General features: G+C 60.1%; 2 protein-coding genes and 1 non-coding gene across 3 annotated transcripts in view; 1 reads left to right on the top strand and 2 right to left on the bottom strand.

Moving 5' to 3' along the window:
- RAD9A (RAD9 checkpoint clamp component A) overlaps positions 1-20,689 on the top strand; it is a 53,290-nt gene that overhangs the window by 21,871 nt on the left and 10,730 nt on the right. The gene's annotated exons all lie outside the window — the stretch shown is intronic.
- Positions 3,391-12,291, bottom strand: CLCF1 (cardiotrophin like cytokine factor 1). The gene is made up of 3 exons (XM_075545286.1): positions 12,163-12,291; positions 6,357-6,523; positions 3,391-4,785 (listed from the first exon to the last, which is right to left on the bottom strand). The coding sequence occupies exons 1-3, from the start codon at positions 12,269-12,271 to the stop codon at positions 4,291-4,293; spliced, it is 771 nt and encodes a 256-aa protein (XP_075401401.1). The 5' UTR covers positions 12,272-12,291; the 3' UTR covers positions 3,391-4,290.
- Positions 15,645-15,746, bottom strand: LOC142447518 (U6 spliceosomal RNA). Its single transcript, XR_012784215.1, has one exon. It is a non-coding gene; the product is annotated as a U6 spliceosomal RNA (small nuclear RNA).

Below are 20,689 nucleotides of genomic sequence, written 5' to 3'. Positions count from 1 at the left end.
GAGGGAGGGAAGCGGAAACCTGGGGCCCAGAGGCTGTGGGGCAGGTCCTGTTCTCCTTTACCCACTTGGACCATGGGGCCCTGCCACACACCCTGAGCTCGGGGGATTCTGGACACTGAAGCCCCCAATACACTTGTGCCTTGGACACCCCCCCCCCTCACCCTGTGGATCAGCATTCTATTCAGCAGGGACCTTCTCCTAAACTGCCAGCCAACTTAGGAACCAGGGGGGCCTACTGCAGGGGGAGGCTGCTCAGACCTTTGGGATCTATGGCACCTGACTGTCTCTTCTGTTTTGTCCCAGCCACCACACTCCACACCTCCAGTGGTCTGCCCAGTGACCTCAACCATCCTGCCTAGAAGTCATTTGGGAGTAGGGGGCTCTGGCCATTCCTCACCTTGGCCAGCAGGTGTCAGACTTTGTCCAGCTGGAAGGAAAGTTCTTAACCATTTCCACCCCAGAGCCAGGCCTTGAAGGTCTGGGCTAGTTGTGAGGGGCTGGGGGGTGACCTCTGACTCATCAAGGCTAAGGGACCAGACTCTAGGGCAATTGGGAAAGTGCTGGACCCAAAGTGGTCTCCCAGGCCTTCTCTCACCAGCCACACCCCACTGACAAGAGCTTTGTCCACTGCTGGGAAATTGGGACGTCAGGCTGAGTCAGGGAGTTCGTGGACTGAAGGCACAAAGGCAGGGATAATTGTGGCTCAAGAGGAGGGGGCAGCCTCAGCGCTCAGCAGGCCTGAATCACTGGCCTGGCCTTCTAGGTTAGGGGAACAGGCCTAGTTTGGCTGTACCCCATTTGTGTGTGTGGTGTGGTGTGTGTGTGTGTTCTGTGAGGTAAATGCTTAAACGAGTCCCTTCTCATACCAAATGGAACCTGCAGTCCTGGTGTTAGGCCAGTCCTTCAGAGAAGGGGGCGGGGGGTGGGGGGGAGCCGCGCAGTAGGTTGATTGACCTTGACCCACTGTCTTCAAGGGACTGTCCCATCTTGGTCCTCCTCTTGGACACAGCCGACTCCAGTCCCCAGGGCATGTGGGCCAGAGGACTTCTCCCCACTGTGCCCCTCCTCTTGCCAGCCTGAGCACAGAAGATGATACTTCAACACCCGGCAGGGTGCTAGGTCCTCTATGACCTGAGTCTTACTGGGCCCCTAGCTGGAAGCCATGCTTAAGTGGTGGGGCCTCAGAAGTCCCAGGACTCCTCAGCCCCTCCTACTGCCATTTTTGAGGCAACTGTGGCTGGGGGAACAATGACAAAGTCAACCACAGAGAAGCCTAATGGCCCCTCCCTGACCAGCAGGTAGCTGTGTGAGAGCTGGCACAGGAAGCCCTAGGGACACAGCACCAGAAGAGGTCTGCACCCGACACTTCAGTAGGGAGCTATCGGGGGACAGTCCTATTGAAAAGCACCACCATAAACACCCCTCGTTTACTCCAGACTCTTGAGGAAGTACCCTGAGCCCTCCGTTTGCCACTACATCTCTAAACTCACAACTGGGCATCCACCTCGAACTTCCAGGTGGAAAGGTGCTCTTTCAAAGAACATCCACGCCTGCCCCACCACTAGAGATAGTGGAGTGCTCTTGGCTCCAGTTGGCTTTCCGGGACTGTTGGGCCTCTGCTTCCTTAAACCCCTATCCTCTTCCAAACCAACACCGCTCCTTGCTGGTGACTTGGTCTCTCTTTTGGGTGACCCTGTGTGGAACAGTGCTTCCCCTGTGGGTTTCCCTGGCTGTTGTCTGCATGGAAGCCGGCCGCCAAGCCTTTCTTCCTCGGGGTTGCTGGGTAGGTTCAACACAGCATGCTCCCTGCTCTGGCTGAGAAGTTGAGCTCAAATTGTATGTGCCACCCAGGGACCTTGATAGAGTTTAAATGATTCCAGTTCATCCAACAACCAGGTCAGACACTGTGCCCATGGCTGGAGTGGGACAGAGATGGTTGGCACTGGCCCCTGCCCTCCTAACCCCATCTGCTGACTAAGCCACGCTCTTGCCCCATCTCCAAGGCCAGCACCCAACCCACCTGATGCATTTGTGGGAAAACTGACTGTCAAGTACCTCCCATGAGCAAAGCTATGGAACTATATAGAGAGACCCCCTCCTGAGTGACTATCTTCACTGACCCTGGCTCCCATGTGACGCTCTACATGCAGGGTAACCCCGCCATGTGGCCCTCGTTCCTTTCTTGTTGGTAGGATGCAGGCCTGAGGGTGCCTAGCCATGGCACCCCTCAAATATCTGGGCCCCTCAGGGTGGGAGGGTGCCTCTCCCATGGGGAGGTGATTGGGACTTTGCTCTGAAGCAGGCCCAATCCCCCTGGCCCCTCTCCTTTTCCACAAGTGGGTGGTGGACAAGGGAGGGGGCCACTGGTCTGAGTAGGCTTTAATTCTTGTTTCAGGAAAACTGGTCTTTTCTTCTTAGGCGGGTGGTCAGCTTTTGTAAAGGCAGGAGCCCAGCTGGCCCTCGACTTCTGTCTTCCTGTGCAGAGCAGTCTAGGGTGGATGGGTACTCCAGGTCTTGAAAGTAGCTATCAACCAACTGACCTCAGCTGATTTGTTACTTCCTTGACTTAAGGCACTGTCTCCAGGAGGAGGTCCTAGTTAAACACCCTGGACTGCCTAGGGCAGACAAGCCCCTCGTTTACCCATTGTGTAACTAGAGTGCCTCAAACAGCTGGTGGGACCCACTTGTGTTCTAAGTGTGGCCCCCTGGTGACACAGTGGTTTAGACACTGGAAATGTTGGCAGTTGGAACTTACCCGCTGCTCTGAGAGAGGAAGAGGGGTCTGTCTGCTCTCACAAGGACTTCCTGCCTCAGAAACCCTACAGGGCAGTTATCTGTCCGTGAGTCAGAATTGAGTCGGTGAGAACGGTTTAGGTATGTGAGCAGATTTGGTTGTAAGTGTCCAAGAAGCCTTCAAAAGGCTGTGGAGAAATAGAATGGAAAGACAATGGTACTTTGGCGGGAACTTTTGAAAGTCCCCTCGTACTTCCTTCTGTTGGAGAAGGCAGGTGGAGGTCTAGCTGAGATTGGCCTTAGACATCGAGGGGTACTGCTCTTGGGTCCCCCATGGGCAGTTGCAGATGGGGTCCCTGGGAACCAAGTCCCCAGAGTCTAGCTGCTTGGAGTGGGCCCCGCAGGAACAGATGAACAGCTCTGCTCAGCTGGAGAAGGGGTGGTCAGAGCACGGAGCAGACCTATGAGGCTATGACGTTACTGATGAAGGAGAGGGTGAGGAGGACAGAGTGGAGGAAGGGAAGGGACACCTACAGGCCGTTTGGGGTCAGAGCTGTGCGTTCCCTGGGGGGAAGGACGAGGTCTCTTCGGAGTGGACCTTCTCTAGAGACAGGGAGGGGAGGGGAACTGTCAGACCAGAGAGGATGTTCTGGGGAAAGCATTTTATTTGTTAATACAAGAATAGAAATTCTGCAATAAATATCATCTAATAAATAACATCTCCAAATAAATAAATATTAATACCACAAACTTAGAGTCATGAGTGGGTGGAGCTGGGGGCAGAGCCAGGGGGAACTGCTCCCACACCCCCAAATGCTACTGCAATGTAAACTTTCAGGAAATCCTGTGGCTGTGGCCACAGTGGCCCTCCCCAGCCTGAGACAAGGGAGTGAGCTGGCACCCAATGCCTGCTGGTGGACCCCTCCAGGCATGGCCCTACTGCTCCATATGGCTGGCTGGGCCACCAGGGCCACTGGCTACCTTGGTGGCCTCTGGATCCAGTCTGCCTTGCCCCTCTGCATCATCTCACTGGGCGCAGGCCACCTTGAGGCTGACCCCATCTGGCCCGAATCTGCAGTTTTCACTCTACCCCTCTTCCTGCTCAGTCTTGCCAGCCACCCGGTTTGCTTCCTGAGCTGGCCCTGTGGAAGGGCTTCAGAATAGGGAAACCACCCGTTTCCAAGGAGAGGAAGCAGCCAAAAGGCTTCCCCCCTAGAAGGCACTTGCTGTGGCAGCCCCAGTCCCGGCGTTGCTGTCACACTTCTAGGACATGCGCCAGAGGAGCTGAGTGGTGTGGGTGGCAGTGGCAGGAAGCCGGGGTGTGAGGCCTTGGCGCCAACTGAGCCCACACAGGGCTCCTGTAACCAGTACTTCCTGTGGGCATGGGATGGGGCTATTGCACCTCTTTCCCAGACCTGCAGGACTTGGGGAGGTGGGGGCGGGGGTGGGACCAGGCCACTGCATCACACCCAGGGAAGCCCCAGAGGCTCATGGCATCCATCTCCTGGCTCAACAGGTGTTGGCAGTTACAGGTTTGGGAGGGGCAGCAGGCTGCCATCAGAAGGAGGGAGCCTCCAAGCGCAGGGTGACTGCCGCTGCTGGTGTCTGCATCTTCTTCTTGAGCCAGTTGAAGTCCTTGGCTGAGCGCCACAGCCAGGTCTGCAGCTCCTTCAGCAGCCAGAAGTCGTCCATCTTCTGGAGGAAGTCGCTGTGGGCAGGGCCGGGGACCCAGGCGGGTTCTGTCCCAGGCAGGGGCTGGGGTAGCGGGTAGCCTAGGGCAGCCATGACGCCAGCGATGCTGCCCAGCAGGCCCTGGAGGCTGGTGCAGAAGTGGGCCAGGCCCCGGCGCAGCTCGGCTGTGGCGGCCTGGCGGTTGAGGCCACGCAGGTAACACAGAAGGTGGTTGTAAGCCTCGTAGTTCTGGGTCAGCCGCAGTTTGTCATTGAGGCTGCGCCACACGTCGAAGTTGACGGTGGCCCGGGGCAGGGTCTCAGCCCCTAGCCGAGGTGGGTTGAAGTCAGGCTCGTTGAAAGGGGGGCCCAGGTAGTTCAGCTGCAGAAAGGAGAGGACCATGGGGAGGGGGGACAGAGCAGTGGCTCTGAGAAGGAGTGTCTACTGCAGGTCTGCCCTGCTACTGGCTTGGTGTCCACACCACACCTCTCCGGCCAGCTGCCACTGGCAGGAAGGCGGCAAATGAAGCGCTGCTGAGAGATGCAGAGAGAGAAAGGCCGCAGTGGGCACTCAGTCGGGCCCTGAAGACTGCCCAGCGGCAGGTGGAGAGCAAGAGGAGGTGCTGCAGGCAAGGCAGAAGTAGAGGAGGCCAGGAGAGGAGCCCAGGAGACTGCAGAGCTTGACAGTGTAGCTGCAAAACAGAGTCCCAGTTGGGAGAGTGAGTGAGGAGAGGTGACTGAGTGGCGTGAAGGCTGCCTCCGCCGGCCCTGGAGAGCAGCCACTGCAGCGAACTGGAGGCCGACTCGCAGGGGGTTAAGGAGTGAGGGGGTGGAGAGGAAGTGGAGGCAGAGGGTGTAGAAATTTGGCAGGGGTAGGCAGGAGAGAAGTGGGGTCGGGAACTAGAAGGGTAGCAGAAGGGAGACTGGTTTTCTGGCCAGGGAGACAGGGCTGCCTCGTTCGCTCTGTACTTGCTGGGACCCAGCTGTCTGCAGGGTCAGGAGACATGCGGGTACCCACTGACACCCCAAGGAAGGGCTCTGCTGGTCAGAGCAGGGAAGACACCGAGGCATCTGGAGAGACGGGCAGAGGAAGGGTCTGGAAGGCGTGGAGGAGCCAGGGCAGAGCCCTTGCCAGTCCTAGGGAGAGGCCGGGGGCCCCGGAAAGGGCCGAGGCCATGTCAGCGGTGAGAAAGGGAAGGAGAGGGGCGAGGCCTGGGATTGAGGGCCCGGGGGAGGTTCACACACTGACAAGCACAGAGACAAACTAATTTCCTCGGTGTGTCCTGGGGCTGGAGCCAGCTCCCCGCCACCCTCCTCCCCTTCCTTCCCTGGCTGCCGAATGGGGTCTGGGACTGGAGAGGAACTCGGAAGAGCGGCCAGCTCCCCACGGCCCCTGGCTCCTCTGACCTCGGTCTTCCCTCCTGGGCTTCCAAACACCTTGGGCCCACACTCATCCCACCCTGAGCCCCTTCCACCACCTGCCTGGGTCCCTGTGGCCCCCTTTCCCAGGACCCTGAGAAGGCCCAACCAAGGTGGGAGAGGCAGACAGAAGGGAGGCCCGGGGGTCCTGAGCCACAGGGCCCCAGAATGGGGGCAGGGGCGAGCTGGAACACAGACATGGGAGGTGGGGCCCCTCCATCCCCACCCTGCCTGCCCGTGCCAGAGACACCACAACACGGGGTAAACAGAGGAGACTTCCCTGGCCCCCAGGGGGAGGCGGGCGGCTGGGCCAGCAGCCAGTGGGGCCGTGGGCCAAGGCGGGTGCGAGGCCTGCCCACATGCCTAGTCCTGGGGCCGGGGGGTGGGGGGGGCACGGGAGGGAAGGGCAGGAGATAGACCAGACAGGGAGACTGCTTGGAGCCAAAGGGCCCCTCCTCAGCACCCCATCACTCACCAGGTCCCCCCACTCCTAACCTCATTCTTCACCCAGTTCCCAGACTCCCTGATACTCACGTAGGTCCCAGCCAAGCTTCGGAGTTGGTGCTCCAGGTAGCGGGTGAGGTCATAGGTTTTCTGGATGGAGGGGCCCGGCCCTGGGTCCCCTGTGCGGTTGAGGGCTGGCACTGCAGGGAGGTGCCAGAGCACAGTGCACAGGCAAGCTAGCAGCCCCCACGAGTCCCCTGCAGACAGGAAGACAGGAGAGTGAGGGGGGGCAGGCCCAGAGGGGAAGCAGCTGGCAGCCCCTCAGGTGTCTGTCCCCACCTTGGGCCAGGAGAGAGTGGGGGGTGGCGGCGCGAGGGAACGCCAGATGGGAGGCAGAGGGGATGGAGGAGGGGATGTATTCCTGGCCCAAGAAAGTGGATGTAGAGGCGTGTGCATGTGTGTGAGGGGAGGGGCGGCCTATCAGCAGATAGAAATACTTGAGAGTATGTTTGTGTGGCAGCTAAGAGAGCGGTTTGTCATGTCTTTGATTGCATGTGTGCCAACGTGTGTGTTTGTGTGTATGTACAAGGCAGGCTGGGGCCATTCCTGGACGGTGTGTATACCTGGCCGTCTCTTCCAGCCCAGCATGAGGGGAAGCAAGCAGCGCCTCTCAGTTTTGGGGGGAGTGTGAGCAGGGAGGGCTGAGGGACATGGTGGCTGACTTCTAGAGTCAGTACAATGGGATTCTTGGGGAGGGGACACACAGGGTCGTAATTATATTGGAGGGGCATCATGAACACTCAGGGATTGGCCTCAGTATGGAGCTCTGCCCATTCTCACCTAGGGTGCTGGCAAAGGGGAAGGATGACCTGAGTGAGGCTTCTCCAGCACCCTGCAGGGCAGACTAAGAGAGAAAGAGCACGTGCAGGTGGGAGGAGAGAAATGCGCTTGATGAATCAGGTTTATCTGCTAATAGTGGCCAAGCATGTGGGCTTCCAGGATTCAGAGGCCAGGCCCAAAGACAGATGAACAACAGGCACTCCATCCTTCCCGGTGGGGTCCTAGGTCAAGAGCACTAGTCTTGACTCAATAGGCAATGGGTCGAGGCAAGGAGCTAGGCTTTGGATGGGACAGGAACAACACTGGCATTGGCTGGGTTAGACTCAAGGACTTGGGGATTACTTTCAAAGCAGGACTGCCACCTGGTTCATTCTGGCTCAATGATTGGCTACTGAGTTTGCCTTTCCCGTCCTCCCCTACCCCGATGAGAGACTGAATCAGAATTACGGGACCAACATTTGAGCAAGATCCCCATTTGATTCGGCTGCCATCTTATGCACACACAGAGATCACCTGGGCTGGGGCTCTCTAGGAAGTCTCTGAGGATCCAGTCTGTCTGCAGTAGGCAGGCGGAGCCTCTGCAGCAAGGCAGACCAGCGCGCGCTCCAGGGAAGCCCTGCTTTATGGGTCGCAGCTATTTAGACGCTGGGACTGGGTTGGTGTTTGGGTCCTGCAGGAGATGTGGTTAGGTTTGGGCAGGCAGAGGATGAGCTGAGGGTAGCTTGGGTGTGGCGTGTCATTACAAAGGCTAGTTGGGGTTTCAGCTTGGGAAGGTGTAAAGTCATGAGTGGCTTCCTCTTGGTGCTACAAAGATGAGAGTAGCTGTGATAGTTTTTCAAAAGTTGGATGTAATTTGATGACACTAGCATTAGGATGAGAGAAAGACAAAGCTTTCTACTCCTGTAAAGAGTTACAGCCTGTGGATTGTGATAAGAGATATGAGCCCTCAGTAAAAGTATTAAAAAAAAAAGTTACAGCCTCGGGGGCAGTTCTGCTCAGTCCCATATGGTTGCTATGGGTTGGAACCGACATGGAAGTGAGTGAGGGACAAAGACCCCTGGTGGCACTGTTCACAGAAAACTCCGTCGTGCAAACGGACCCTTAGCTCCACAAGAAGAGACCTGGCAGTCTGCCCCCATCAGGATGGCAAATCCAGCACCATCACATCTATTCAGGCCTACATGGACCCTGTAAGGCCGAGGAGAACTGGCCCATAGGGTCGCTAACACTGCCACATCTTTCCCTGTGAAGCAGCGGGTGGGTTTGGGTCTCCAACCTCTTGATGCTCTACAGAGCGCTTTAGCCGCTGTGCCACCAGGAGCCTGTCCTGAAAAGTGTACAGGCGAGGGAGCAGGCAGTTGGGGCAGTTCTACTCTGTCTTTTGTGGGTGCTGTGAGTGAGCACCCACGTGATGGCATACAGAGACACCCCAGTCAGGAAAGGGCCTGGAGTGTAGCGATGAGAGGAGTTTGATTGACAGTGCTGGGTTCGGGTTTCGACGATGGCCACAAAGTAGAACTCATTGTGTATCACTGTCCAGGGGTCAGTGGCCCACTGACTGGCTCTTTGAGATGTTTGACTCAGAAACCAAACCAAACTCATTGCTATTGAGTCAATTCTGACTCAGCGAGCGTATGGAATGGGCCAGAGCGGTTCCTGTGGTTTCTGATGCTGCCAGTCTTTCCAGGTGCAGAAAGCTTCCTCCTCCCCCTCCCCCCCTGCTGAGCAGCTAGTGGGTTTGAACTACTGGCCTGTGGTTAGCAACCTACTGGGCCATCAGGGCTCCAGGTGCTTGACTGACTGACTCTATTAGTGGAGTTGGGAGGAGTGTGGACCTGGTCATAGGGACACTGTTCTCTTAGGTGAAAGGCTCTGGGTGTAGATCAGGGGTGGGCACATTTTGAACTTTCCTCTCATCCTAACTTCCCATCCCTAGCTCTGGCCAGACTAAGTTCCTTCCTGCTCCTAGTTCCACATCCCAAGACCAGCTCTAGGTCCCTCCCTTCTTTGAGCTCCACCGGGTCCCTGGCTGAGCCAACGCCAGGGTCCCTGGCTGAGCCAACGCCAGGATCCTGTGGGGCCACGCAGCTTTTGCTTTGGAGGGTGGTAACCTGCTGGGGGGCAGCAGGCAACCCTGTCAGCCTTCAGGTAGCCCTCAGGAGGGAGTCTGACCTAGCTCCAATCTTGACAGTGCCAAGTCTGCTGAAAGGGGGACCTGTTCCGAGGGTACCCTGCTAGCCAGGGCTCTGGGCTGGCCCTGCATTTCATCCAGAGGAGGGATGGTCAGGAACCTACCCTGGTCCTGCTTGCCCCCTCCTCTCCTGCGCCCTGTGAGACCTCCTGGGGGACCAGCTCCTCACATGGGGTTGTGGGGCGGGGAGACCTTTGGATAAACAAGAGCGAAGTCATCTGGGCAGAAAAACGGCTCGTGAAATTAACCAGACGAGGCCGGTATTTCCAGGAATATTTCAGTTCTGAGGTAACTGTGTCACTGCAGGGGTGTGTGTATGGGGGCGCAGAGGAGCCTACTGACCAGCCCACTGGGCAAGAAGGCAAGAGGGCTAGAGTCAAAAACAGGAGCCCCTCCACACCACATGTTGGGGCCAGAAGGTGTCCAATTCCACACTGCAGCCTGTTGCGGGTGGATACCTGGGGTGGCACCTAGCAGGGTCAACCCAGGCGAGAGTGTGCAGTGGGCAGCCTGCAGGTGGACCTGACGAGTGGGTCCCAGAGGAGCCATGGTAGCCCCCTCCCATGGTGCTGCTCCCCCCCCCAGCTCTGCTCTGGCTGCTGCCCACTGATTGTTTACATCCCAACTCCCCGTGTTTATAAAGCCGAGGAACACGTGAGGGTCTAATGAGGGCAGCTCACGTTTCCTGCTGCAGCCTCCGCCCCCCCCCCCCCAATCCTGGCCCCTGCCTGCCCGGCCCCTAATTCCATCCAGATCCCTGGGCACTAAACCCGCCGTCCCCCACTCCTTGCAGGAACACACACGGGGCCCTGACCTTGCTGCCCAGGCAGGCCCTCAGCCCCTGGTCAGTCCATGGCCGCCTCGCTCAGCGGGGGAGAGTGCAGACAGGCAAAAATGGTCTGGTAGTTAGGACTGGGGGTGAAACCAGAGAGACACCTCAGAGAGAGTTCTGAAGGTGTTGGTGAAAGGCTCAGACTGGGCTAAGGGGGGAGACCAATCCCCAGGGCAAGGACTAGAAGTGGGGTGGGCCAAGGGTGCTATGGATGCTGTGCTGTGGAGTCCCAAGAAAGGCCCAAGAGAGGTGGAAAGGAAGGCCCAGAAAACGCCCATCTCTCCCTGGAGCCCTCTCCCTTCTGCCCCCTCCTGTGCGCTCTCCCCCAGACTGCTGAGGACGCCTGGAGGCCTGAGACAGTGGGGCTGACCGGGCTCCTGAAAGGTAGGCTTGCACTCAGGACCCTATTTCCCCCCAGCTGAGACACGGGGACTCCATCGATGCTGCCCCCTTCTTTTCTCTTCCAGAGCAAAAGAAAGAAAGAACTGGCCCAGAGAAGCAGGGTCCCGGAAGCTAGCAGTTGAGACAGGAGTGGGCTTTGGTTTGAATGGGAGGATTCCCATTGGGCCCTGGGAGGAACCTAGGGTGTGCCGCGGGAAGCCAGTGGCAGGGGACTTGCTGAGGAGCAGTGAAAGTGTGTGTGGGTGCTTTGGAAAGGGTGGTGTTATGAAGACTGAAGGAGGCTGTGGGAGGGGCTGGGGGACCAGGCCTAGCCAGGTGGGAACAGGCAGGTGGGATTGTGGGGAAGAATGTGAAGTGCGGTGCTGAGGAGCTGGGGGGAGGGGGTGGTGGCACAGACCTGGGACTGGACGGGCTGTGGGTCTGAGGGTGTGGAGGGGAAAGGGGTCTATTATCCTATCAGCAGGGCTGGAGGGAGACAGGAGTGGGACAGTGGCCTGGAGCCTGGTTAGCTATGTGGCCCCGGGCTGGCCTGTCTGTCGGGTACAGGGTACGGAAACCAGGCAGTGGCATCAGGCTGTGTTGGAGCACTCACAACAGAGGCATATGTCTGGTCGCCCCCACCCCAAGGCTCAGTTCCTTGCTGCCCACTCCTCCCCCTCCCCATAGCCCTTCCTACCCTGGGGGAGGGCCAGGCGGCCCCTGAGAAAACAGGGCCGGTTCCCTGGGATGGGGGTCTGCCGGGAGCACTGTGTGGAGTCTCTTGGCTGGAAGGTGGGGGCGGGGGGCGAGCAGAATGGAGAGGCTTGGGCGACCCGACGACTCGGCCCTGAGCTGGGCGGCGGGGCTTCCCCCCGCCCCCCACCGCCGTGACCTCTCGCTTCAGGCCCCCCTCCCGTGGCGGCTCCTTCCCCTGTGTGGCCCCGGCCCACTCCCGCCGGGTCGCTCCCTGCCCGGCGGCGGGGGCGGCTCGGGGCTCCCGGGCCCGGACGGGCCGCTGCCCTTTCCCGCGCGCCAGCTCCCCGCCCGGCCCGCCCTCCGCCCGGCCAGCGCTGGGGAAGGGCCCGCCGCCACCGCCGCTCCCCGGCCGGTGACGGACTCTTTCCTGCAGCTCCGACCGGGCTGCGCCCGCCCCCCGCGCTAATCACTCCCAGGCCCCCGCGGCAGCCCGCACCCGGACCCTACCTGCCGCCGGCTCGCCGGCCGCGGGCTGCATGGTGGGCTCGGGCGGGCTGCGCGAGTCCCGCGAGTTGGCCGGCCCTGCCCGCCGCCCGCTCCCCATCCGCTGCCCGCCTCCCGCCTCCCTCCTGGCTTCTGCCGCCCCGCGCCCCCGCCGCGGCCGTGCCCCCAGGACGCCGGCTCCGCCAGGGCCCCCCGGGACGCCACCGCCCGCGGCTCCAGGTGGCCGAGTTCCCCCGCGCCCCGGGCCACCTCCGGCCCCGCCGAGCCGACTCCTGGAATGCCGGGTCCCCGCCCGGCCCCTTTCGGGGGCGCCCGGCCGCTCCTCCCCGGCCCGAGCCCGGCTGGCGGGCGGGCAGCTCCCCAGCCCGGCCCCGAGCCGCTCCCGGGGGAGGACGGGAACCGGATCTGGGCGCGGGGCGGGGGCGGGGGCCGGGGCTCGGCCGGGCTCCTACCTGCTCGGAGGTCCATGGGGCTGGGGGCAGCCGGCGGGCGCGGCTCCTCTCCGAGGCTGGCGGGGCGGGAGGGCGAGCCGCGGCTCCGGCGAAGCTGTAATAAGCCCATCCGCCAGGCCCACTCGCAGGTTTTTTTCGCTCGGTTTCGGGTTTTTTTTTTTTTCAGTGTGGGACATTCTGCAAACTTTTTTTTTTCTGACGTGTAAAGCTGTAACCACAAATTGTAGCGGCCCTCCCCGGGGTGGGGGGAGGAGGGGAGGAGGGATGGGAGGGCTTCTGGGGCTCGGCTCCCTCCCACTGCACCGAGGGGGGATGAGGTGAGGCGAGGCGGTGGCGGTACCACCCTGGGCCTCCTGGGGGAGGGGACGGGGAGGGCATCGGCCCGTCGGCAAACTGGGCGACCAGCCTGGTAGTACGCCAGTCCCCTGCCTCTCTTCTCCCCCGAGGGACACCCCCCACCCCCGAGTCATGGCGCAGAGCCCTGCCCTGCTCCCACCCTACCTAGCCTCTTCCTCGCTGACCTCCCCTCCCTGCCGCCCCAGTACATGCAGTGACACACTTTCCCAAATGCCAGCGAGCTGGCCTCGCTGCAAGTGATGGTGTTTTTCCTGCTGCCCTTTGTCTGGGCCGACCGCCCCCCTTGCCTATTGTCCCGCCGCCCATTTCCCGAAGCTGGCTAAGTGAGGCGCTGGCTGGGGCAGGTGACTGCCCAGCTCACAGTGCCCCCAGCGGGGGGGCCGAGAGGCGGAGGGCACCCGCGCCTCCCGCCCGCCACGCAGGCCCACCGCCGCCCCGGCGGGGAGAGCGCGGGCATTTGTCGGGGGTCTTTCCCCGTAAGTTCGCGAGGTTCTTCATGCCGCTGGTGACCAGGGCGGCCAGTGCACGCGGGCGGGCCGGCGGGCAGGGGATCTCTAAGTCGCTCATCAGCACGCGGCAGCGGACCAGTTCCGACACCAGCGGCTTCCACGGTGACTCAGCCAGGAGCTCCCGACACCAGCGATGGGTGGCCCGGAGCCCGGGTCTGCGAACTGTTTCCTCGGAAAGCCTCTCGCCACCACCTCCTTCCTCAGGGGTCTGGCTTGTGACTTTTTCCCTGTGGTCCCTATGGAGTGCCCTGCCCCCTCCCTTCCCTCAGGCCTGTCTTGGGCCCGTGGGCTGATACCTAGGGGACCGTAATCGGAAGCCTGTCCACCCCTTCAGGGTCTCCTTTCTTGCCAGAAGGCTGCCGGGGTCACAACGGAAGCAGCCTCCTCTGGGGGTTGCAGACATCCCACTTAGGACTTTTCTTGGGGCGGGGTGTCAAAGCATCCCCCTGGCTGGTATGCACCAGGCCACCAATGTAAGACTCAGGAAGAGGTCGCCTTTGTTGTTGATTTGTTGTTCTGAGGGCTGAGAGGTGGGTGGGGGCCAGACCTGGAAGGTGAAGCCTCCCTATCCCCCATTCCTGCCCAAGAGAGGGTGTACCCCCTCCCCCCAGGAAAAGGGGTGCACTGGAAGTCAGCCAGAGCCCCTTCATCCCTGAGTCCGAGTTGAGGCCTGGGCCCCCTGGGGCAGCGCTTCCCTTTTCTGTACAGCAAGGACAGGGTGGGGGGGTGGAGGTGGGGGGGGTGGAGAAGTTTGTTTTCAATTACCTCACTGGAGTGGGACAGACTTTGTTGTTGGTTGTTGTTTTTTTTTCCCTCACTCTTTTTCCCCCCCTTCCCCCTAAAGGAGGAGAGAAAGGGCTGGGAAAAAGGAGCTGGACTGGGCTTGGGGGCAGGGGACTCTCTTGGTCACCAGTAGCCGCTCAGAGGACAGCTGCCCTCTAGGGGCCCTAGAACCCTGCTTTGGGCCTCCCCACAGCACCCCTCCACCTCTCCCATGTAATCAGGGCATTGGCGTTCCAGTGACACCATCTTCATCTCGTGATGCCCATGACAAGGTCGCAAAGGCAGCTGCTCAGTGGGTGACTGGTGACAGGCACTGAGGCTAGCCAGGAGGGTCCTGCAGATGCCTTGGCGGGAGAGGGCAGGGCAGCCCCATTCCTCTGCTGTGCAGCAGCTCCGAGCTCCTCAGAGCTGAGCTGGCTGCACAATGTGGTTTGGATTTGGCGGAGCCCCTCAGCACCTTATAAAGCACCTTGCTGAGTCAGGGAGAAAGCAGCTCCCACCCAAGATGAGGAAGAGGGGGCCGGGAGAGCTGGGGGCAAAGTGAGAGGGGGGGGATGGAGAAAGGGTGGGGGGCCGGGAGGAGGAGTGAGAAGAAAGGGGATCAGGGAAGGAAAGAGGAGACACAAAGAAGCAGGGGTGAAGAGGGAGGAGGGGAGAAGCAGGGGCGCTGAAGCAGAAGGCGGGGAAAGTTGGACACGGCTGCCCCCACCTCTGCACAAGATCCCTCTGAGAGTCCAGAAAACATAGGTTTGCAGGAGCTGGGCGGGCTGGAGGGGGGCTGCCTGCTGGAAGGGGGAGCCAGGCCAGGTGGGCACAAGGATGAGTGGTGCTACACAAGGCCGCCAGTTTGTCTTAAATCCTTGGTGTCCTGATCCCACCAACCCTGCCCTCTTGTCCAGGCTTGCCTCCTTGCCCTCTCCCCTCACTCAGTGGGGGCCCAGCCGCTTCCCTCCCCCTGCTGCCACCCTGCCAAGGGGAAAATCCACTCCATTTCCAAGCTGCCAGTGCCCCTCTGCCATGTCCGGGCAAAGGCAGCAGGCTGGGAGCTGCCAGCAGGGGGTGGGGGCTGGAATACAGACGGGGCCTTTATTCTGCCAAGTCCCCCCCCCCCGTAGGGGCAGGAGAAAGGGGCGGTGGCAGAGCCCCACCTCCAAGGGTTCTGAGGTTTAGGGTAGGACAGGTGGCTGTCTTCTGGTTTCTGGGACACTTTTCTGCCCCCCTCAGGGTCTCAGAGGGCTGCCTGCTTCCAGCCCTCACATTCTGGGGTGGCTGCTGGGGGGGACATGTGGGCAGAGGTCTGAGGAGACACCACCTTGTCAAGCTCCAGGGGCACATAGCCTCAGGGAGTCCCCGCTCCATCTGGTCCAAGGTGCATTCCCCCTGCCAGCCTCTCCTCAGTCCCCACCAGTGCAGGGCCTGCACAGCACAGAGAGGCCCAGAACCCCCACCCTCCCTTCAAGAATTTCCACCTGGTCACAAGGACACCATACCCACCCCGAATTAGGGGGCTGTAGGCAGAAAGGGCCAAGAGTTTGATGGGCGAGGACAGGGAGTCACAGGCGAAGGTGCTCAGGGTGGACCAGGCTGGGAGTCTCAAGATAGATAGCCTTGGGACAAGGCCACTCACCCCTCTGGGCCAACCACCTGCCCCTTAGCCAGACAGCAGGGGCAGGTGTCCTGGGCTTGAGCAGCCTCTGGAACTGGGCTGACATCATATAGTGACAGAGCTGTCCTCCTAGGGGATGGGGCTGGTGGTCACCCAGCCCACCTTCTCTCCATCCCTCCCCCATAGCTGGCATGCCCAGGGCAGCCTCTCTAAATGTCTTTTATTTTTTTAATATGGAACTCTTCACGAATTTGCATGTCATCCTGGCACAGGGACCATGCTAATCTCTGTATTGTTCCAATTTTAGTATATGTGCCGCCAAAGTGAGCGTTGCCGCCAAAGTGAGCGAGTACTCTCTAAACATCTTTTAGCTGCGGAACCAACACGCAGGGCTGGCTGAGGTCCTCCTGGGAGCCTGAGCCCTGGGGCCTCTAGTCTGGCACCCCCACACACACCCCACCCAGCACATCAGGACTTGGAGCTGGGTTAGCACATTCACTCATTCATTCATTCACTGAATGTCTGTTCTTTCATACTGAGGGACAGGAGCCTGCAGTGGGCATTGCGAGACTGCTCAGTGCCTGTGCCTTGACAGCAAGGCCAACGTCAAGGAGTCGAACTCTGGCTTCACCTGGTCCTGCGCTGAGCTTGGTGTGCTCGCTGTCATCTAGCCCGGAGCTGGTGTGGCTGGCTCCCTGTTTACACGAGGAAACAAGGACCTAGGGAGATGAAGTCCCCGGACTACCCCTGACAGGTGGCTCCTGGACAGAAGAGATGGGTGTGTAGATGGGTGCTCTTAGCCACAACCTGGGGACAGGGGGCCTTCTTGGGATTCTGTGAGGGTCCCGTTTGCCTGGAGGGGAGCCCAGGACCTGGCTGTGTGACACTTCCAGGAGCCCACCCCAGCCCCTCCAGACTGGGTGGGGGCAAGACCATGTGTGGGGCCAAGTCAGATTGGAAGGATCTGAAACCCTGTAGCTACAGGCCACCCCAAGGCAACCTTGAGCTCCCCTCTGCTTTCCCAGGGGCACACTATTGTCTGTAATGAGAGACTCTGCTAGGGTCAGAGGAGTCAGCTCAGGACACTGCAAACTCCACATCCCCAGGAGACAGTTTCCCCTTGATCAGCGTCTGCGCCCCAGGGTTCGGTGCTGGGCGTGCGGTGTGCACTTTCTCTTTCCTTCCGGAGGGCCCTGGCTCACCCTGAACTGGCCATGATGTCAGCGGAAACCCCGGGGCACAGGGCCTGCCCTGCCCTGGTTCCCTCACCCACACGTGAACCAGCCTAGGCCTCCCAGATGACACCCCCCCTGCCTCCCTGCGAGTGGAGTCAGGGCCTGGAGTGCCTCTGGCCTGCCTGACCTGAACTCCATCTCCCCATCTGTGAGGATGTCTGGGTGATGGGTGTGTGAGGAGGGCAGGGACAAGGGCTCCCCCCAGGAGCTCAGCTCCACCCTGGTCTGCCTGGAGCCCTACCGCCATTCTCTGGGATATTCCATTGCCCTGGCCAACCCATGCCGCAGGCTCTGTGACTCCGTCTCCCCTGGCAGAGGTATGGGGTTACCTCTCCCTGGGCTGACAGATACATGCATCCTCCCCTGCTGAGTCACTGCTGGCTGTTCCCGCCCTTGCCCCTTTCTCCCCACAGCCCCCTCCCTCCCTCGGCCTTCTCACAAGCCTCCTGGAAACTGGACTTCTCTCTGCCTTCGGGGGTGGGCAGAAGATAGATGCCGCCCTGGGGCCACCCCATCCCACCCACTGCAGCATGAGTGGGAGATGGGAGAGTGGGGAATAAAATGAGGCTTGCTGGCTCCATATTCACTAGCTGTGGGGTCTTGGACAAGTCCTTCGCCCCTCTCTACAAACGGAAGTGGTGTCACTTGTACCATCCTCAAATAAGGGCAGCTGAATTAGTGCCGGCCAAGTCCCTGCCACTAAGAAGCATTCCATCACACAATATTATTGCTGCCTGCCCTCATGCCCTGTCCTGCTGTCTTTCCTAATGTCCCCTCTCTCTCTGGAATGCCACCCTCCCCCTCCTCTGTCTCTCTGTTATCCTGCCTTGTGGAACCTGTCTCCAGCGGAGACTCCACTACAGGATAGACAGATCTAGGACCCTGGCCTCAGTCCTCTGTGTTAAAAGCATCATCCTTTCTTAAGAAACCCCCCTGAGGATTTGATTTGGCCTTGCACCGTAGACAGCATCCTTACTGCCCTTGGAGTTGACAGAGTGGAGGCGGGGAAGGGGCCTCCTCAGGGCACCTTCAGTTCTGGAAGGAGAGGAGTCAGAAGCCCCCGGGTCTGCCCTGCATCTGCCATCCTCGTCCTAAGAGCCTGCTCCCTCGCTGCCCTCTCAGGCATCATCTTAGACCAGAGCTGCCTGCACTGACGCTAGCTTTGCTCCGTGGTGGAGCTGGATGGGTTTTCATCAAGCGGTCACTTCAGAAGGGGGACAAAGGGCTGTGGCATGGGGGGTGGGGGTGGCAGGGCGAGGTGGTGGGAGACAGCTTCCCAGAGGGGCTGGGGAGATGGCCAGTCACCAAAAGGAGAACCCTGCTGCCCGGGTGGGGCTGGGAGAGGTAGCACTCAGACCTGTGGGCAAGCCAACTCCAAGAAGCTTCCAGTAGCACTTACTGTGTGCAGAGGACTCTGCTGCCTAATAGGGCCTAGGCAGGCCCTGCCCGCCAGGAGCATTTCAGTATTGTGACGTGGCAGCTCACAGAGAACAGGGCACCAGAGGCAGCTGCCTACCACCACCTCCACCAAGCACACTGAAGAAAGACCCTACTGGATTTAGAATGAACTGTCATGGAATTGAACCTCTAAGCTCACTCGCTTGTGGGGGAAGTCAGGCACAATGAAGTGAAGGGGCTTTGCAAGGCTCTGAGTGACCCAGGGAAATTTCTGGTCCCTTAGCCCAGGTATTGTAACTGCTGTTCATAGGGTACACTTACTAATTGTGTGGTCCTGCCTCAGAAGAGTTGGTTTTTGTGTGGCCTTTCTTCCCGTGACCATAACTCCCACCAAGGGGTTGAGAGGGGCTACACAGATTAAGTGCTTGGGGCCCATCAAGGGGATCTGGGAGCTTACCAATAATACAAACAAGCCATGGCACCTGTGTGCAGGTGGGACCATTTATTTAAGGTGAATGGAATCTGGCCAGGGGGCTGACGAGAGTTTTGCCATCCTGCTAGGTTTAACACAGAGCCATACTAGAGGCCAGGGGTGGGGTGGGGAGGGGCCCGCACCTTACTACCACTAAGAAATGGCAAGAGCGGAACACCTCCTTGGGGCCTGAGGTTCCTGCACTGAGAACCTCCTAGGCCCAGGAGGTGGGGCGAGAGCTGTGGCACCGCAGCCGCAGTGGGAGCACCAGACAAGGCAAATGGCAGAGCAGAGAACAGGTGACGGGAATGGCAGAGCAGAGAACAGGTGACGGGTTTGCATCCCGGCGCTGACTGCCAGAAGCGGGCCCCTGTGTCTCGGAGGAAGACCAGCATGCGTGCTCCTTGGATGGGCGGATGGTGAGGCATCGCTGGTACTTTGATGAGCAGGAAGACAGACCCTCAACAAGATGGATGGTCTGCAGCAATGGGCTCGAATCACAGCCGTGACGGTGAGGGTGGTGCCGGGCCAGGCGGTGCTTTCTGCCGTTGGACACAGGGTCGCTATGAGCAGGGACCAGTTCGAAGGCTCCTAACAACAACAGCCAGTGTTGTGACACTTGCCCGAAAAGGGAGAGGCCAGCCCCAGGGCTCCTGCCCTTGAGCACAGCCCAGGAGCTGCCCTGACCAGAAACCTGAATCCCGCATCATTGCTGGTCTGGCACTGTCCCCTGCTAAACTCTCTCATTGTCAAGAGTGTGTGTGAGTTGCGTGTGGTCACTGCAACGCATTCTCAAACTTGGCGGAGAGGCAGCGAGTGCCATGGGAGAGACAGCTGGTGACAGAATAGGTGCAAAGGCTGGAGAGAGAGGCAGCATCACTGACCTCGATCTGTGAGCCCCATCAGCCTCAGGTGGAGGGTCACTCTCTCTCCCTCAGGTAAAGTGAGAGGCCAGACACCCTTATTTTGCACACCATCACCGACAGCTCCCCCTGAGCAGGTGCTGCTGGTGTGGTGAGGATGTTGCAGTGGGGAGCCTGCGGTGCACACGTGGGTGGTGGTGCCAGCCATCTTGGCCCTTCCCTGACCCCTCTCTCTCCGACTTTAATCAGCCAGGGAGGGAGGATGTGGCCACCCCCACCAGAACCCTAGCTCAGCACAGGGCACAAAGGTGGCACCAGTAGACTCTCTGGGGAGCAGCCAGCTCAGAGCTGGAGCAGAGACTGGACACGGTGTCTGTCTCCCTCTGCTGGCCCCTCGAGGGACAGCCTGGCCAGGATGCGCCGAGAACTGGTGGCACCCAGGTCCCCCCAGTAGTATCTGCGGATGCTGGGGGTGAGGGCAGACCCACGGGGACACAGGCCAGGCTCCAGCAACAGGAACACCGGCACAGCCCCCCAAGGGCCCTGCAGCCAAGCCTGGTGGTCTGAGGGGGGCCAGGTCTCCTCCCCAGTGCCTTACCCAGGGGACAGCAGGCCCCAAGCAGCCCCTTCTCCTTAGAGCCCATGAATAGAGCTGTCATCCACGGATTTATCTAAACCTTTTGTGAAGCTATTTCTGTTTCCTGCCGAGCCCACATCTTGGGGTAATGAGCTCCAGCGGCGTACTCCCCTGCTGGGTGAAGCATGCTGCCTTTGATTAGCCCTCAACTTACCTCAGCCTCGCGCGCACTCCGAGGGGGCCTGTAGCTCCAGCATGCCAGGTGCTGGTGAACAAACCTCAGCTTCCCGCCCATCCCCGCTGCGGGTGGAAAACTCCCAGCCACTTTCTCCTCCATCCTGCCTGTGGAGCAAGCCTGTTTCAAGGGCCAGCCCGTGGCTCTCCCACTGCGGTGGCAGCCACTCAGAGGGGACTCTGAGAGAGGGCCAGCCTGGCAGGACTCCCAGCCAGCAGCCTGTCCCCATGCCACCTCTTCAGCCACTACCCAGAGCCCTTCCAGCACCCACCGCAACCACCATCAGGCGGGACAGGGTCTCAAACCACTCCGCCACAAGTTTGCCGTTTGGCTGGACTCTCAGGGGCAGCTTTTCTCTGGGTTCCTGGAGTGAGGGTCCTGGTCCACACGGGTGGCATACTCTGTCCCCAGTTCTGACCGGGATGTGGTGCAGGCCTTCCTGAGGGAGGTGAGTGGACGACTCAATAGGACCATTAACAACTGTGTGTGTGT

This window comes from Tenrec ecaudatus, chromosome 4 (assembly GCF_050624435.1).
Source record: "Tenrec ecaudatus isolate mTenEca1 chromosome 4, mTenEca1.hap1, whole genome shotgun sequence".
Classification (NCBI taxonomy): Eukaryota; Metazoa; Chordata; class Mammalia; order Afrosoricida; family Tenrecidae; genus Tenrec; species Tenrec ecaudatus.
The sequence above is the reverse complement of the archived record's forward strand: the minus strand, read 5'-3'. Positions and strand labels throughout refer to the sequence as shown.